We start from the raw sequence: 17,870 nt of genomic DNA, 5'->3' as shown, positions 1-17,870 counted from the left end.
AAGCCTCTCTGATGTTATTCTCTTGTTCGTTCTTAGATTTTTAAAAAATAGTGAAAGCTCACACTGGGCTTAGTGCTTTGTGTGTCACTTAATCCTCCCTACAGCCCTATAAGGTAAGTTACATTATTATCCTAATGCTACCAGCGAGAAAACCAGGAGACAAAGCCACTGAATAACTTACCCAAGGTCAGAAATCTTGTTCATGGTGAGGCTGGACTTCAAACTCAGGCCATTGGACTGCAACTCCCCTATGATGAGTAATCTGCCTTGCGATTATGGTCAGGCTGGTTTGAGGAGACATGCTTTTAAACCGTGCCAAGGAAGAGACACTGCACATTTAAATGTGCAAAATTTGCCTTTGGGTGTCCACAAGAAGAGTAATCACATCACTTAAAACTGATCATAAGTCTGTTTGTTTGAAGCTTCATTTTTCATTGCTCTTGTTTTTTTGGAGGGCTGCTGGATGAGACCGAGGATAACTCCACTTTTAGCTTTGCCATGGTATGGAAACTTGTCCTCTGAATCTTTATGTGTTCTGGCAACTCACAGGTAAGCAAAGATTTAAATTAACTGAAAAGCTTGGATTAAAATAAAACAAAAAATAAGCCTTCATACTAGATTGAATTCATTTCATTTCTGGAAGTGGACTATGTCAGGGAAATTTCTATGTGAAAAAAATAGATTAATAGTGCTCGGAGTTAGCTCACTGTATTTACTCCCTTCCACACTGTCTCAGCTTTCTCAGGAAGTTAGTCAAGTTTTCATTAAGGGACTGTTTTAATTTCGTTAATCAACTTTGACATATAACATTAATCTGTGGTTATTAATTGTTTTATGCCAGGCATTCGCATGATGTGGCTGTTTTTAACAACAACCTATTTGATTTGTGGAACTTTAAATGCTGGCAGATTCTTTAATTTGGAGAAAGAAGCAAATCCTGAAGTGTGGATGAATATTGTAAGTGATGGAAAATTCCAAAGACCATCAAGTAAAGCAGATTAATTGATTGTGAGATATTAACTTCCTGTATGGCAGAAAAATCTCTGATAAGAAAACATAAAACATGGGTGATTTTTAACATTTCTCCAAGAGTTAAGCTAGGTAGATCTTCTTTTTTGGCTGAATAAGTAATACTTTCTAGCAATATAAAGCAGAATTATATTTTTTATAGATAACGTCCTCTTTTGAATTTACATTTTTAAGAATATTAAGAATATCTATTTTAAGCCCTCTGTATGATATATATGACTGTCCTCTACTGGACTATGGTTTTATTATCTTTAAACCAAGAGGGGTCTCAAAAGACAATTGACACATATATATGTATAACTTAATCACTTTGCCCTATACCTAAAACTAACACAACATTGTTAATCAACTATACTCCAATATAAAATAAGAAGTTAAAAAAATGTGGTATACACACACACACACACACACACACACACACAAAATGGAATTTTACTCAGCCATAAAAAAGAATAAAATAATGCCATTTGCAGCTACATTGATGGACATAGAGATTATCATACTAAGTGAAGTAAGTCAGAAAGAGAAAGACAAATACCATATGATGTCACTTATATGTGGAATCTAAAATATGACACAAATGAACTTATCTACAAAACAGAAACAAACTCACAGACATAGAGAACAGACTTGTGGTTGCTGGGGGTTGGGGCAGGGGACGGTTTGAGACTAGCAGATGCAAACTATTACATATAGAATGGATAAACAACAAGGTTCTATTGTCTAGCGCAGGGAACTATATTCAATATCCTGTAATAAACCATAATGGAAAAGAATATGAAAAAGAATATATATAATACGTATATATGTGTATATATATATATATATATATATATATAACTGAATTACTTTGCTATACACCAGAAACTAACACAACTTTGTAAATCAACTATACTTCAATCAAATATATATATGTATAGTTTAAAAAAAAGACAAATGACTTGAGAATATAGTTTTGTCAGAAGAGTGGGTCAATGCTAGATATTATCTCCAACCCCCCAAAAAATGTACTACTAGCAGACATTTTCTAATAGTCTACTTATTTTTTTATCAAGACTTTATGTAGTAAATTAATTTTACAGTTACCTGGGGCTACAGATTTCAGATAATTTACCCCCAAAAACACACACTAGTTGCTTTTTTCTAGTTCCTTTTGATAACCTTTAGAGAAGATGTTTAGCTAATGCTCATATTTTTACTGGGCAGAGTGAAATCATCACCTACAATGGCTACCCCAGTGAGGAGTACGAAGTCACCACTCAAGATGGGTACATACTTAGTGTCAACAGAATTCCCCATGGACGAAGAGACACTAGGAGCACAGGTAGAAGATGTGTCTCTCCTGAGAAGGAGAATTGCATATGACTAAAGTTTATTGCTGGCTGTTCATTAAGACAGTGACTGATTTATCAAAATTGGTTTGAATTTTGGATTAGTCTTTACATTGTTAACAGGAAGTCTCATTATTTTCCAATTCTCTGAAGACAGGCAAGAACCTAAAATTACAAAGAGCAAGACTGATCTTCTTGACTGCCACCAGGCTTTCTTCTTAGGGAGTAAATGCAGAGGTGGAGCCTACATCTTGTTAGCTCATTACTGATTTCTCATGTGGAAAATTGCTGTATTCCGAATAGTGGATTTCCTCACTGTTGGAAAGAGATTGGCTGGGTTGTATGAAGCTGGCTGCGCGGTATCCCAAAAGAGTCTCTCCTGCCCCCTCTAGAATCAACAGGCCTCCCTCTGCAGGATAAAAAAAAACCCAATTAAAAGACAGTGGCATTTGTGAAACTTTTTCCAGGAAGGAAAACTTTAACATTCATGTATACTTTGACCTAAGGAACAGACAGTTCATGCAATGAAAGAGCATGGGATTACTAAGGCTCCATTCTAGAATGAGGAACGAGCCATGCTAAAGCAGATGAATTACACTCTTTAAAAGGGGAAATATAACTGTAAAGCCCCTGAGGAGGGAGAGAGAAGAGCAAGCAAAATATCTGCAAAGGCCCAGTGGCTTTTATCTACCAAATCATTTACCATGAGATGATTCATGGTAAATGAGATCATTTACCATGAATCATCTTATCTCCCATCCACATTCAGAGGCAGCTAAAATCATGTAGTTCAAGAATTCAAGAGTTTCACAATAAAAACTGCGAGTGGGGGGCTTCCCTGGTGGCACAGTGGTTGAGAATCTGCCTGCCAATGCAGGGGACACGGGTTCGAGCCCTGGTCTGGGAGGATCCCACATGCCGCGGAGCAACTAGGCCCATGAGCCACAACTACTGAGCCTGCGCGTCTGGAGCCTGTGCTCCGCAACAAGAGAGGCCGCGATAGTGAGAGGCCCACACACCGCGATGAAGAGTGGCCCCCCGCTTGCCACAACTAGAGCAGCCCTCGCACAGAAACGAAGACCCAACAACACAGCAAAAAAAAATTAATTAATTATTAATTAACTCCTATCCCCAACATCTTCTTAAAAAAAAAAAAAAAAAACTGAGAGTGGGACATGGGTAAGATTACTATCTAAAATATGAGATGCCCAGTTAAAGTTGAATTTCTGATAAACAGCAGATGTTTTTCATGTAAATCTCACTTTATGATGTACTTATATGAAAAAATTATTCATTGTTAATCTGAAATTCAAATTTAACAGGGCATCCTGGGTCATTTTGTTTATCTTTGTTTTGGTTTTTGCTAAATTTTGCAATACTAGGCACGGGTATGGAGGTGTTATGAAACATAAAAGGAGAAAACTTTTACAAGAAAGGCTTTACTTAAGGAGGGAGAATTTGGGGAAGATTTGGAGTTAAAAGACATTTATTAGGTGTATCTTTCTAAATGCTTTAAATGAATTAAATCAATTAAACCTCCCAGAAACCCTATGAAGTTGGCACTATTAATAGTTACCATTTTACAGATCATGAAACTGAGGTAAAACAGGTTATGTAATAGCCTTGAAGTCACACAAATGGCAAATGACAGAACCAGAATTCAAACCCAGAAAGCCTGACTCCAGAGCCTGTGCTCTTAACTACTAAGTTATAGAATCTTCCATCCTGGTTCTCTTCCTCAGAAACTTGAGAGTTCACAGGAGGGCGTTGAGCTGATTTTACTGCTATAGTTTTCAAATACTTTTCAGTGGGCAGAGGCTGGGGGTTTGACTGGAAGTTTGGTGAGGAAATAGTCATTGTCCAGTTATGCTCACCTCCCCCTCCTCCTGGAAAAGGCATAAGACTCCATCAAACGTGATCATCTTCATGTCTCTGTAAGTCAAACCCGGGAGATATGTAAAAGCGAATACATAGTGAATAAATGTAAAAGTGAATACACAGTGCAGAGCAGTTACAAGCACACACTTTGGCATGAAACAGAACTGGGCTTGAGTCCTACCCATGTACCTTATTAGCTGAATGACCCCTTAGGAAAGTTGCTTAACAACCTTAAGTCTACACATGTATAAAATGAGTATCCTCAAAGTAGGAGCTACTTTATAGAGTTATTGTAAGAATTTAATAAGCTCATGCATGTCAACCAATCAGCATAACACCAGGTACAAAGTATATGCTCAAAAAACTTGTTATGTGATTACAACACTCTACACTAATGACAAGGGGAAAAGTGAATGCTGTTTTTGGTTTTTGCTTTTCCCAGTGTGAGTGTGTGTGTGTGTGTGTGTGTGTTTCTATCATGTTCCTGAGATGCTCTATTTATTATAAATTTCTCTCTCTTCCTTCCTCCCTCCTTCCAGGTGCCCAGCCAGTTGTATACTTGCAGCATGCGCTGTTTGCAGACAGTGCCTCCTGGCTTGAGAATTACGCCAATGGCAGCCTTGGATTCCTTCTAGCAGATGCAGGTTACGATGTATGGATGGGAAACAGTCGGGGCAACACTTGGTCAAGGAGACACAAAACACTCTCAGTGAATGAAGAGGAATTCTGGGCCTTTAGGTAAACTATATCTATGAAAGTTCATGAAGGCAATTTGAGACAAGTCCTTTAAATATAATAGTGTGGGTGGTATTAACAATAATGTATGGTACTTGGAGTCACACAGCTCCTTGTAATTTCTATTAACATCTCGAAGGAAATAAATAGCAAGAAGCTCTGATTTCTATTGATTCTCCCACAAGCGAATCATATCATTTCAACAGGGTCATTTTAACATACAATTCCATCCAATACTATACATTATAAGTATGTCCCAAGGGACAGCTTAGGAAAGTCCTGTGACCAAAGTATGCACTCATTCAACCAATGTTTATTGAGTGCCTACCCTATGCACTGTTCTAGGCCCTGAACATTCAAGAGTGAACAAAGTCTCTGCCCTCATGAAGCTTATGTTTATCCTAGTGATGCTATTACAAGTTTTTTCTCTTGGACAGCCAATCAGTTTTGCAAAGAAGATGTGTATCAGTACCATATTTTACCTACAGAAACTGTGGTTGAGAATGTATAGAATACCATTTTCAGGAAAACTCTAACATGAGATCTTTAAAACTTTAATAGGCAATAGAAAAGAATCTTTTGATATGCTGACTGCTTCTTTTAATGAAAGTGTTTTCTGCTGTCACCAAAGGACAGGCTGATGCCAACAGTGGACATCCTTTCTCAGGCTTAAACTCCCTGTTGGTTTAAAGCCTGCTGCTAGAGCAAAACCATATTAATGAAATACTCAGTACCCACTGACAAGTTGGAAGGAAAGAAAGAATAGATGAAATTGTTAGGGTCAGACCTTTTGCCCCAGGGCAAGCATTGGGAAATATTTTGTGTGGTTGGTCCTTGGCTGGGAGCTTGGAGCTTATTTACTATAAGGTATCACAACCATTCTCTTATACTGGAGAGTACCAATCTATATTTCCTCTCATGTTCTTCTAATAAGCAGACCCTTAGTTCCTGAGGTACCTAATTCTACTATATGTTATTTAGGCCTTTTTTGTTCTCTTGTATTAATGTTGGTTGAACTGGTACTATAGGATTTTCGTATATATTGACTATATCTCTATATGGACAGAAATATTAATAATAGCAACATCTGACTGAGTGTCTAATAGCAGCCAGAGTCATTCCTTTAATACTATCCAACCCCTATAGCAGCCCTGCCATATAGCATTATCATGTTCATTTCACAGATAAGGGAACTTAAGCTCAGAGCATTTAAGTAACTTATGAAAAGTTACTCAGCTAGTACATGGTAGAATCATGATTTACAACCAGTTCTGTTTCCAAAGCTGGGTATTAAGTGGCCCTAAGAGCCTTGAAGTTCCCTGGGGGAGACTGAAGTAGAGGCATGCAAACCAGGTAGGGAAAGGACAGCAAAAGAAATGCAAGAGAAGGGAACGAAAAGGAAGAATGACAAGATTAAACTTCAGATAATGTAGTTTACACAAGTCTCAAAATCATTCCTGTTATTAGAAAGTAACACATATAAGTGCAGCTACGAAAGGCTACAATAACCTGTATGTAACTGAATAAATAAAGAAATACAAACCATGTAAGTGGACAGCACAGAATTCTGTGTGTAAAAAATAAACAAGCAAGTGCTCTGAGTTTTGAACTTAGTTGGGAATATTTATAAGTCCCTGTTTTATTTTTCAGCTTTGATGAAATGGCCAAATATGATCTCCCAGGAATAATAGACTTCATTGTAAACAAAACTGGTCAAGAGAAGTTGTATTTCATTGGACATTCACTTGGTACTACAATAGGTATGTTTACAAGGGTCAGAGCCATGCAAAATTCACCTTTGAATTGGAACAGAGTAACTGTTTTACATTTACGGTGTCCTTAATTCTCTGTCCTGTATTGGGCACATAACCCTAGTGCCCTAAGTGTCTGTGAACCTGAATTCCAGAGACTGTGAGTATGTAGGACGAGCCTTTCATCGATTTCTGGTCACTGCAACACATTTGTAATGGTGATATAATTTCCCAGGAATAATGTGTGCTCAAAATCCAAACAGGTATTTCCAAAGAGTAAGTCTCTAGATCACTTCCAAGCTGAAAAAGTAAAGCCAAATGCCATGAAATATCCTTGAAGAACGTTAACTATGCATCAATCATACCTTCCTCACAACCCACATGGAATTTTAAAAAATAAAAAAGAGGGGCTTATACTCATATTTGAACAAATTGAAAAGATATGGTAGCATTTTGTTTGTGAATCACACCACAAAAGCTTACTACAATCAATCAACTGGGCTTATCCATTTAGTGTATGATTTAATATTTATGGAGTAGCAATTAATTGTAAGCACTATATAGATTTTTTTTAAAGCCCAGGAAATGTACTTTGTGTGTGTGGTTCCTAGATTTTTTTTAAAGAAATCAATAGTCTAGCTCCACATAAAAATTTAAAGGAACCCATACTATTAAAAATATAAATTTGTTAGTAATCTTCCACTAAAGTTTTCAGTTTTAAGAGACTGGGTTATATGAAAATGCAGTATTTTAGTTTGGGTGAAACTGTGCAAGAGACAATAAATATTCCTACAGTAGTCTTATTATCACCATTATCATCAAGAGCAAATAGGTGTTTACCAGTGCTTTGTACTGATAGGCAGTTTGCAAATTTAGACTAGGCAGTGAGCATGAGAACGAATACACTAAAAGAGGATCAAAGAACTAATAAGGGGACCCAACCCCATCCCCCAAAAAACTGTCACTAACAGGAAAATAATTACACCCTAATAGCTAACACTTAGGAGCTTTTACTATGTTTAGGGTCCTCTGTTCAGGACCTTTCCTACAATCTCTCTGTCTAAGCTTCAGAACAATCCTACCATTATTATTTCCATCTCATAGAAAAGGAAACAGAAGTTCAAAGGAATTAAGTGGCTCCTTCAAGGGCTCTTAATACATAAGAGGTGGCACATACATTCAAACCAGGTCACTTTGCCTTCACCGACGGGGTGCTTGGGCGCTGTGGAGAAACTGCAGGGAGAAGGACAACTGGAGTGGCGTCTAGAAAAGTGGAGAGGACTTAGATATGCTCTCATATCTGATGAGCAGAGAAGACAGTAAATTGCATCATCAGGGCTCTGCGTTGCATTTAGGGCATGAAATTTTTCAGTGAGCACTATGTGCCTTTTGAGCAGAGAAATTTTTATATGCGAAGGACCCACTCTTTATAGGACATTTAACAAGTCAGGTCTTAGCCCCTTAAATAACAGTTGGGCTCCCCAGTCAGTATGACCATCAAAAACTCACCTCCAGGGCTTCCCTGGTGGCGCAATGGTTGAGAGCCCGCCTGCCGATGCAGGGGACACGGGTTCGTGCCCCGGTCTGGGAAGATCCCACATGCCGCGGAGCGGCTGGGCCCGTGAGTCATGGCCACTGAGCCTGCGCGTCCGGAGCCTGTGCTCCGCAATGGGAGAGGCCACAACAGTGAGAGGCCCGCGTACCACAAAAAAAAAAAAAAAAAAAGTTAATGATATGTGTGTGTATGTGCATGTATAAAAGCCCAGAAGGTTATGCACCAGACTTTTAATAACAAACATGTTGTCAGAATGTTACCCTTTGATACTGAAATTAAAAGGATGAACACTTTTCATCTGTATGCATAAGAAAACAGAAGGTAAATAAAAGGAATATTGCTCATTATCTGGGTAAATTACCCTGTGTAAACAGCAGCTGAGGGCTTCCCTGGTGGCGCACTGGTTGAGAGTCCGCCTACCGATGCTGGGGATACGGGTTCGTGCCCCAGTCCACGAAGATCCCACGTGCCGCGGAGCGGCTGGGCCCGTGAGCCATGGCCGCTGAGCCTGCGCGTCCGGAGCCTGTGCTCCGCAACGGGAGAGGCCACAACAGTGAAAGGCCCGCGTACCGCAAAAAAAAACCTCACCTCCACACATTTCTAGACATCTTCTGGGGGAACAATTATGCCTTATGCCTGTTTCAGTCTTTGTATCAATTACTCAGCCAGTTCCTTTTCTGGCTAAGACAGTTTCAATATTTCAACAAGAAGTTCAGAAGAAAAAAAAACCCTGCTATGGCTGCGTACACACACACACACACACACACACACACACACACACACACACACACACACACACACACACACACACACACACACACACAGTGGAGGGGGGCCCAGGAAAGTACCTCGGGGAACCAAAACATGGAGATACTCCACATAGCCTTTCCTGTGTGAGGCTGATCCCCACCCTCATCCTCATAGTGCTAGGTATGGATGCAATGCTATTACTGAACAATCAGAGCAAATGGAGACATATGGTCCCTACTGGGACCACGGTGGACTGAGGGAAAGCCCGTTCCCTTTTGGATGCAGGGAAGATTCCAGAGGTTTTGGTAAGCATCCAATGAAGCACTGAGAGCAATGAAATCTCATCAACTGTGAGAAAGAAAAACTGTGGAATAACTGCACGATAGTGCAGAGAGAGCTGATTGATTCACCTCCCACGAACTGATTATTTCTAGAGGCTCTGTGACTCACTCTGACATCTCAGAGTTGGTGGTAAAGTGACAATATTGCCAGCACTTACCCCACGCTTGGGAAGTGAAGGTGTCCCCAGTTTACTTGGCAGGAGTTGCTTCAGCGCCTTATCCGTCACTTTCGCCAACCCAGTTAAATTGTCCAGAATAAGAGAAAAATGGAGACTTGAGAGCAGAGAGGGCTGAAGGCAGATTAACTCTGCAGGATAACTTAGAAGAGTTTCCCAATTCATCTCCAAGATCAGTACAGTAAAAGGATAAAAATGACAAAGCAGAGTCCCACTTTTGTTAGTAGAAACATTACCTAAATACTCCTAATTTTTACAAGATTGTCTTGTCTCCTGTTCTCTCAGGGTTTGCAGCCTTTGCCACCATGCCTGAACTGGCACAAAGAATCAAAATGAATTTTGCCTTGGGTCCTGTGGTCTCATTCAAATACCCCACGGGCATTTTTACCAGTTTTTTCCTACTTCCAAGTTCCTCAGTCAAGGTAGGCTCTTCCTTTTGCCAAAAAGTATATGAGGATCTCCTTTTGGATGATAGATCCTTATTGTTTTAAAATCTATTATGAAACAAAAGTAGGACATTTAGATGAAATCTGTAGAAACCAGACTCTGGGATCATGTGCTTGGAGTGTATGTGTCCTTGTGTGTGTTTGTCTATGCCACAATGTCTACAGCTCCCATATGCAATTCACTATACTCAGTTATTAACAGACCTGAGTATAAATCAGAATTTCTAACTGAGCTGACTGCCGTGTCAGTTTAAGATCTACTCACAAGTTTCCTTTTTCCATTCTTATTCCCCTGGGCATGTCAATGAATTCACAGTGCCCAAATGGAAGACATTTTCCAAGTTACATGTGATCACTGATATCCCTGACTTTGATGTTAGAAAAGCCTGAATAATATAACCCTTCCCATATGGCAGCTTGCTGTAATTTACTAAAGCTAAGATTCCAAAGCGTAAATGTCTTACAGCTGAATTATTCATTCAAGTATTTATTGGTTATTTTCCAATTGTTGGAAAAGTAGTTTGATGGTCAATTGTGAGTTTGGGATTTTATTCTTTGAAAGTCTTTTTCTGTTTGCTTTTTGTTTCTCTAAAAAGGTCATTGCAACAATGAACATAGTATTTTATCAAGATTGCCCCTCAAATTTGGAGAGAAGGATAGAATAAATTTTGGGCAAAATGAAGTCAAGGAGACCAATTAGGGTATCACAATAATTCATATATAAAATGAGGTCCTGGTTTGAGGTGAAGAGGTAGAAATGGGAAAAAAAGTATTTGTGAGCTAACACAAGGAAGAACTTCCATGAGGCCTAATGATTGGTTTGATAGTAGTTTTTTGGTATTGTTTCATAAGCTCAAGTGATGTAACTTCCCTTTTTTGTCGTTGATAGTTCTATTTTAAAGTGTGCTGACATCAGTTAGTTTTGGATGTTTACTGCATTTGGGCAGAGTCGAGCAGACAAATTAGTTGAATTAAATTCAGAGATAGACACATCTATGTCTAAATACACCAGGTTTGCATATGTGTGGCTTTGCCTACATAGGTCGGGTCTGAGGCACATATTGTCCCTGACTTATCTCAGTTTCTTATCCTCTACTGTCAAACTTCCCGCCACTTTAAGTCCCATTCTCTGGCCCACCCACCAGTTCATAATATCCGTTGCCCCTAGAAGCTCCAGTCCTCCCATCAGAGATGCCCACCCAAGCTTGCTCTTCCAAAAGTCCTAGAAGTTTTAACTATGCTGCCTCCCAAGACATCAGTTTTTTTTCTGTCCAGTGGCACCCTCCCTTCTGTACTCCATCCTCTACCTTTCAGCATAAAAGCTGGCTACTCTGGAACACTACCAGAAAGGTGATGTGTACACGGGTAATAGGGGAAAACCCTGCTTTTCCTTCCTATTCAAGGCAATATTTGACCTTAAGGAGAAACTGCTCTACCTTTCTTGCCATTTAATGAGAAATATAGGTGATTGTTGATTGGACAGAATGTGGGGGAGCTTCACCATGGAGAAATTAGCTAACTTGAGGTTGAGGGTCCTTACTGCAGTCTCCTTGTAAATTATGTTTGATGATATTAGCTGGGTGGAGACCGATTCATAAATAGTAACTTTTCCTGAATGACTTGGTCTCCTTGACCAAAACAGAAAATAAATATAAAAATATAAGTAGAGCCCTGAGAATTCTCATTTCTGGGATGAAGGGAATGTCAAGAAGTCTGAAAATGGTCCTTGAAAGAATAATTATTTTTTATTTTTACAGAGGATTTTTGGTACCAAAGGTTTCTTTCTAGAAGATAAAATAGGGAAGTCACCTTCTACCAAAATCTGCAACAATAAAATATTACGGGTGATGTGTATTGAATTTATGTCTTTATGGGCCGGATTCAACATGAAAAATGTGAACATGGTATGTATAATGATTCTGGGGCCATTCGATGCTTTTAGAAATTCCAGCTTTTCTTTGATTCATTTTGATGTATCTATTATATTACATAAATTAATGTGGTATTCTAAACTTAAGGGCAGAGATTTGCTATGCATAGAAGATTAGATATTCAATGGACCATGAATGTGAAGACTGAGGAAGACAATAGGCAGCTTCATCCTTTCATACCTGGTCAAATTTAAGAAAATAGTTGTTCCACAGTAGGTAGTGGTTTCACATGTTCACAATCAGCTACCACTTACTACAGTCAACTTGATTTTATTTCAGTACAACACAGTGCATTAAAAAATAAAATAAGATCCTAGAAAAGAAGTACATACAAGCATTAAATTTATTCCATGTATGCCTTCACTTGTTGGCTGAATTTAACCTCAAATAAAATTCATCATTTAACTTGGAACATACAAGACAGAATGGAAAGGAGTGTAATCCCTTTCCAATGAAAGAGCAGAAGTCCTGTTTCATCAACTCCTTGTTTCCTGTTACTGAGAATTCAAGGAGGACGAGGAGTTCAGACTACAGACCAGTGTGGTTGAGTAGTTATCTCTGTCATATTCCAAATGGCAGCCAGTGAGACTGTTACAGTGAAGCTAGTTCCAAAATAGCTTTTCTCGGCCAGCCACCCTACCCCCATTCTTTAAGAGGATAAGTTGTGTTAGACCAAAAACCTTGAGGAACAATTGTTCAAAGCCTGCTTCTTCAAAAGTAAAAATTTTTAGTAGTTTCCTTGATTTGTTCCATTATATTCTCAGACATACAATTATCAGTACTATTTCATGTCTACAGTTTTCATCTCTATTATATTTATGAAGACTGAAGTACAGTATGCATGGAAGTGATTGATTTTTAGCTTTTTTTTGCGGTATTTTATTTTATCCTTACAAGAGCACAGCAAACTGTAGTATGATTTTTAACATGTCCATTTAATAGATGAATATACAAAAACTCAGAGATGATAAATAACTTGCCCAAAGTCACAAAGCTTATCATTAACAAAGTTAGGTCCTGAACTCCAGGATTTTTGATCTATTGATCTGTGATCATCACATCTGTGCACACACACACCCCCAGCCCCCCCCCCACACACACACACTTGCACAGAGTACCTTTCTTGGTTGCTTTGCTCCATGATGTCCATTGTTGCTTCTGCTTCAAAATAAGCAAATTATCCTACAGCTTCAGAGCTGATGCAGGTTTGCTCTCAAGCAGCCCATGCCACCAGTCAGCCCATGGTTCACCCACATTCAAGTGCCTGACATGAATTTGTAATTATCTAGATAATTCTTCCTTGCCATTTTCAAAACCTCAATATTTGTTTATTAGTTCTTAGCATAATTATGATCTACTTCTGAAAGGCATAGTTTTTTCATTGGGTGGTTAATGCTGTAATACGTGTCCTTTTTCCTTCAGAGCCGAATGGATGTATATATGTCCCATGCTCCCACTGGATCGTCAATACAGAACATTCTGCATATAAAACAGGTAGGGTCTTTGTCATGGAAAACGATTCCCTTAATTTTCTTTATATACGAAAGGACAGAGTTAGCATGTCTGTTCTAAGAAACTTAGCAGCTGGCTTCCTTTTTGCCCTTGTCACCATCTTTATGGTTTGATTTCCCTGGATTTTAAGAGAAAGAACAAGGGATGGGGCAGACCAAGTAGGTGACATAAATGAACCCCATCTTAAATCAGAGCTTGTAAAATAGGCCCTGAGCTGAAACAAAAGGTAAACTGGGATATACTCAGAACTGAGCCTTCCCCAGAGAGAGAAATACCTGAGATTTGATTTCCCCCTAATGAGGCTTGGTTTTCCACTAGCTTTTCCTTCAAACCAAGGAGATGATTGCGTCACTTTCTGTCGACCTTGTTTTTCATACTGATAAAATTTATTTATATCTTTCTGCTCATCCCGAAGCCCTATTTTCTTCCCAGCATACAGAGCTTTCCTAAGATTTGCTGTTAACAATCATGATTCTTACTGTGAATATTACTTTTTTGTAAAACATTTAATTCAGCTTTACCGATCTGATGAATTCAGAGCTTATGACTGGGGAAGTGAAGCTGAGAACATGCATCATTACAATCAGGTAAGCTATTCAGAGTGACCCCAGAAGGGTGGCTTTGAAAACTTACAATGAAAAATTATTTGAGAGTAAAAAGAATCCTAGCTGGCAATTGGTCTCATTCACATTGGTTGATAGAGATATTTTTTTAAAGTCTAGTTTTAATATGTATTCATTTCAGAAAATCTAGAAATAAAAGAATTATATACTAAGGGAGTTAAGTCATTTATAATCCCTCCACCCAGAGATAACTATAGTAGATGTATCAATATTTTATTATATTTATTCCAATCTCAACTTCACTCTTTTCCACAACTTTCAATCTTGCTTTTTTATTTATAGTCATAGCAAAACATAACCAATGTTACTGAGGGGGTTTTTTAAACATTATTTTTAATGGCTGCATAATAATGAAAACTGTTTCATAAAAATCTATAAAAATTGACAGAGTAAATGAACACACACTTCTTGATACCAACAGAAGAAAATTAGGATTACACGTAAAAGTTAAGAGAATTTTCCACCCATGAAGTGTTGAATCTTAAGGCAACTTTTTCCCTCTAACTTTATGCACCAAAATTTGTAGACTCATTTAGCCTTCCTATACTTTTAATCAATCCTGTTGCCACCTTCCTTTTTCTAAGTCAGGGGCTGGGCTTCTCAGTATGAACTAAGCACATTTTTCTGATGTTTTCCCAGACTGACATATTTAAGGCTATTAGTGCAAACATAGATTGATGAAATTGTTTCTGAACATCAAACCAGTCAATCAGACCAGTCAATTTCTCAGTAATGGATTGAATTATTAGAGAAACGATTCTACTAGCCCTTAAGACAATGAGAGCTATATATAATTTTATTATTATTTTTAATCAGCTTAAGGTATGATTTACATACAGTAAAATTCACTGATTTTATGTGTCTAACTCAGTGAGTTTTGAAAAATATATTCATTCATATAGCCACATCACAAGCAAGATATTGAATATTTTTATTACCCGCAAAGGTTTTTTCCTGCTTCTCAGACAATGTATATTTACAAATGCATATATTTGCAAATGCTTAGAAAAAGGCCAGAAAATAAATAAACAGCAAATGTTAAAGTGATAACTTTCAAAAAGGGGAAGAAAGGAAGAGTGAAGTGGACGGACATGAAAGAGAAAAGGAGGCTCTCATTTTGGATTTTACATACATTTGTCTTTTTTCATTATTGTAATGAACATGTTATAGTTATATATTGTTTACATTTACAAGAAAATAAAACAAAACACACACACACACACGTAAGACCATTATTGTCAAGTTCAGCTTTATTGAGGTAAAACTGACCCCAAAATATTTAAGATTGAAGTGTACAACATGATGACAAGTATTGAGAGTGTAAATGTCCTCAGAATTTACACACAGTTAGCTAGCTGGTCCTACCCTACTCCAGGCCAATCCTGTTTTATTTGTTTGTAATTTTAGATCATTGGAAGTCAATTTTCATTACATTCAGAAGTATCAACAGTTTGTCCTCTCCTTAAGTTCCCAGCACAATCTCTGTGTCCACTCTATGTTTTTTTAAGAATAAGAGGATTAACCCATGTAAGCCTCATGACAGTAGGAATTTCCTTCTCTTTTGTTCACCAGTATTGTCTCACCTGGCAGAGCACCTGGAACTTACTGGCCCCTTAATACTTATTTGTTGCATGAATGAAATTTTTTAACTTCCCTCTAATCCACCTTAAAATCTCTGTCTTCTTGGGCCTCCCTGGTGGCGCAAGTGGTTGAGAGTCCGCCTGCCGATGCAGGGGATACGGGTTCGTGCCCCGGTCTGGGAGGATCCCATATGCCGCGGAGCGGCTGGGCCCGTGAGCCATGGCCGCTGAGCCTGCGCGTCCGGAGCCTGCGCGTCCGGAGCCTGTGCTCCGCGACGGGGGAGGCCACAACAGTGAGAGGCCCGCATACCGAAAAAAAAAAAAAAAAAAATCTCTGTCTTCTTGATTCTTTCCTTCCTTTCACTCTCAGAAAATGAAGGTCCTCTTATTATGCAAGTTATCCTGATCTTGTGCCCTCGACCCCATCTCTTCTCATATCTTCTTACTGGCTTCTCTTATTATCTTAAATGAACTCCTATCCCTTATGAAAAACAAAGAAAAAACCTTCCCTTAACCCATCAATTCTATCAAGTCATCCTTCCATCACTCTGTTTTTATCAACATTTTTTAATATTTAAAAGGGAAGTGGAGAAGTATCTCCACTTCTCCACTCACTCCTGAACCCTGGAAAATGTAGTTTGGGTCTTCATCTTCTTATTATAGCTACTCTATTTAAAGTTGCTTGTGGCTTTTAATTGCCAAATATAATTGCCTATTCTCACCTATATCTTGTGTTAGTTACCACAGTCTCCTTGCAACTCACCCCCCTGATTGGGACTTACATAATATAACAATCTCTGATTTTTTTCCTTCCCTTTTTGATTGCTCCCTTTGCCCTCTGACTGGCTATTCTCTGTCCCCCACTGCTCTCAAATTGTCAGAATTCCTCCAAAATTCTTCAAATCTCTCTCCCCTTTGTCTTTGGAGAATTTAGCCATCCCTATAGCTTCAGTTACCCCTTTATGTGGATCATCCAAACTGCTTGTCTAGATTTTTTTCAGGACCCATTTCCAACCTATTTCTTCTTCAAGTCATCCCACAAACTGATGCCTATGCAATCATGCTAAGACAGAGCTCTGAGAAATGACCTTGCCTTGTCTCCAAAACTTCTGAAAGATGCCCAGCTGCTTCAGCCTTTCATTTAGACCTTGACTGTCTCCAATCTTATACCCTACAGTATTCCCTTACATATTTTCTTTTCTGGGTACACTGGACAGCTTGCCGTTCCTGACCATGGCATACATGCTATTCCTGCCTGCTGGAAAGCCCTGCCACCTTCATCCTTGTCTGTAAAATCCAACCATTCCTCAAGAGTCATTTCAAATGACTGCTCTTTATATGAAGCCCCAGTTGGAAATAATTTCTTCTTTGTCTTCACTTCCATTGATTGCATTTGGGGAATGTTTTATAGCATTTAATATACCCTACTTTGTTTACAAAAGTTTATTTAGCCATCTTGCCTTGTTCCTTCACACTCCTTGAATATAGAGCCCATTGCATGCTTCCTTCCTGTGGTCATAGTAAATATTCAGTAGTCTCTATTTATTTGAAGTCAGTTTTTGCTCTGGGGAGCTTCCTCTCATGAATGCACTTTCTCTCTCTTCCATAGAGTCATCCCCCACTATATGACCTGACTGCCATGAAAGTGCCTACTGCTATTTGGGCTGGTGGAAGTGATGTCCTTGTAACACCCCAGGATGTAACCAGGATACTCCCCCAAATCAAGAGTCTCCATTACTTCAACCTATTGCCAGATTGGAACCACTTTGATTTCATCTGGGGCCTCGATGCTGCTCAACGGGTATACAGCAAAATCATAGATTTGATGAAGTCATTTCCCTGACTGCAATACATCTACTCTTCAGTTAAAAGTTGCTTCCAAGCCCATAAGAGGCTTTGGGGAAAATACTATCAGCAGTGAGGTTTACTCCAGCATCCTTCACCTTGTTGCTGTCACTGAGGTGTTCCCTTATCACGGCATCCCAGCTAGGAATTATTTCTACTGTGCTGCTCTTTCTCTAGGAAATGTCCACATCTGAAATCTTAGAATCTTCCCCTCAGTCAGGGCTAGGTCCATTTTTTCATCTAAGCCCTAGTAAACTCTTCTCTGCTAACTGTACACTTCAGGGAGGAGTTAAAAGAGGCCTTTCTCTTTCTTATTTCAAATATATATAGTGGTTTCATGCAAATGATACTCATTCCCCATCCCCTTTTTCAAAGGATTGAATATAA

The 17,870-nt window shown here is 38.7% G+C and overlaps 1 protein-coding gene across 1 annotated transcript; it reads left to right on the top strand.

The window, feature by feature from the left end:
• Positions 1 to 849: 849 nt before the first annotated feature.
• LIPN (lipase family member N) lies at positions 850 to 17,481 on the top strand. The gene is made up of 9 exons (XM_060116538.1): positions 850 to 957; positions 2,236 to 2,353; positions 4,778 to 4,976; positions 6,624 to 6,733; positions 9,832 to 9,968; positions 11,750 to 11,896; positions 13,346 to 13,417; positions 13,951 to 14,022; positions 17,248 to 17,481. The coding sequence occupies exons 1-9, from the start codon at positions 850 to 852 to the stop codon at positions 17,479 to 17,481; spliced, it is 1,197 nt and encodes a 398-aa protein (XP_059972521.1).
• The last annotated feature ends 389 nt before the right edge of the window (positions 17,482 to 17,870 follow it).

The sequence above is a fragment of the Mesoplodon densirostris genome, chromosome 1, assembly GCF_025265405.1.
Source record: "Mesoplodon densirostris isolate mMesDen1 chromosome 1, mMesDen1 primary haplotype, whole genome shotgun sequence".
NCBI classification, from domain to species: Eukaryota; Metazoa; Chordata; class Mammalia; order Artiodactyla; family Ziphiidae; genus Mesoplodon; species Mesoplodon densirostris.
This window is presented reverse-complemented; position numbering and strand designations above follow the sequence as displayed.

What these genes read in the sequence shown, in the direction of transcription:
- LIPN (XM_060116538.1), top strand. Translation starts at nt 850, where the DNA reads ATGATGTGGCTGTTTTTAACAACAACCTATTTGATTTGTGGAACTTTA. An exon ending in TTCCAAGTTCCTCAGTCAAG is followed by an intron (nt 9,969 to 11,749) that starts GTAGGCTCTTCC and finishes TTATTTTTACAG; the next exon opens with AGGATTTTTGGTACCAAAGG. An exon ending in ACATTCTGCATATAAAACAG is followed by an intron (nt 13,418 to 13,950) that starts GTAGGGTCTTTG and finishes CATTTAATTCAG; the next exon opens with CTTTACCGATCTGATGAATT.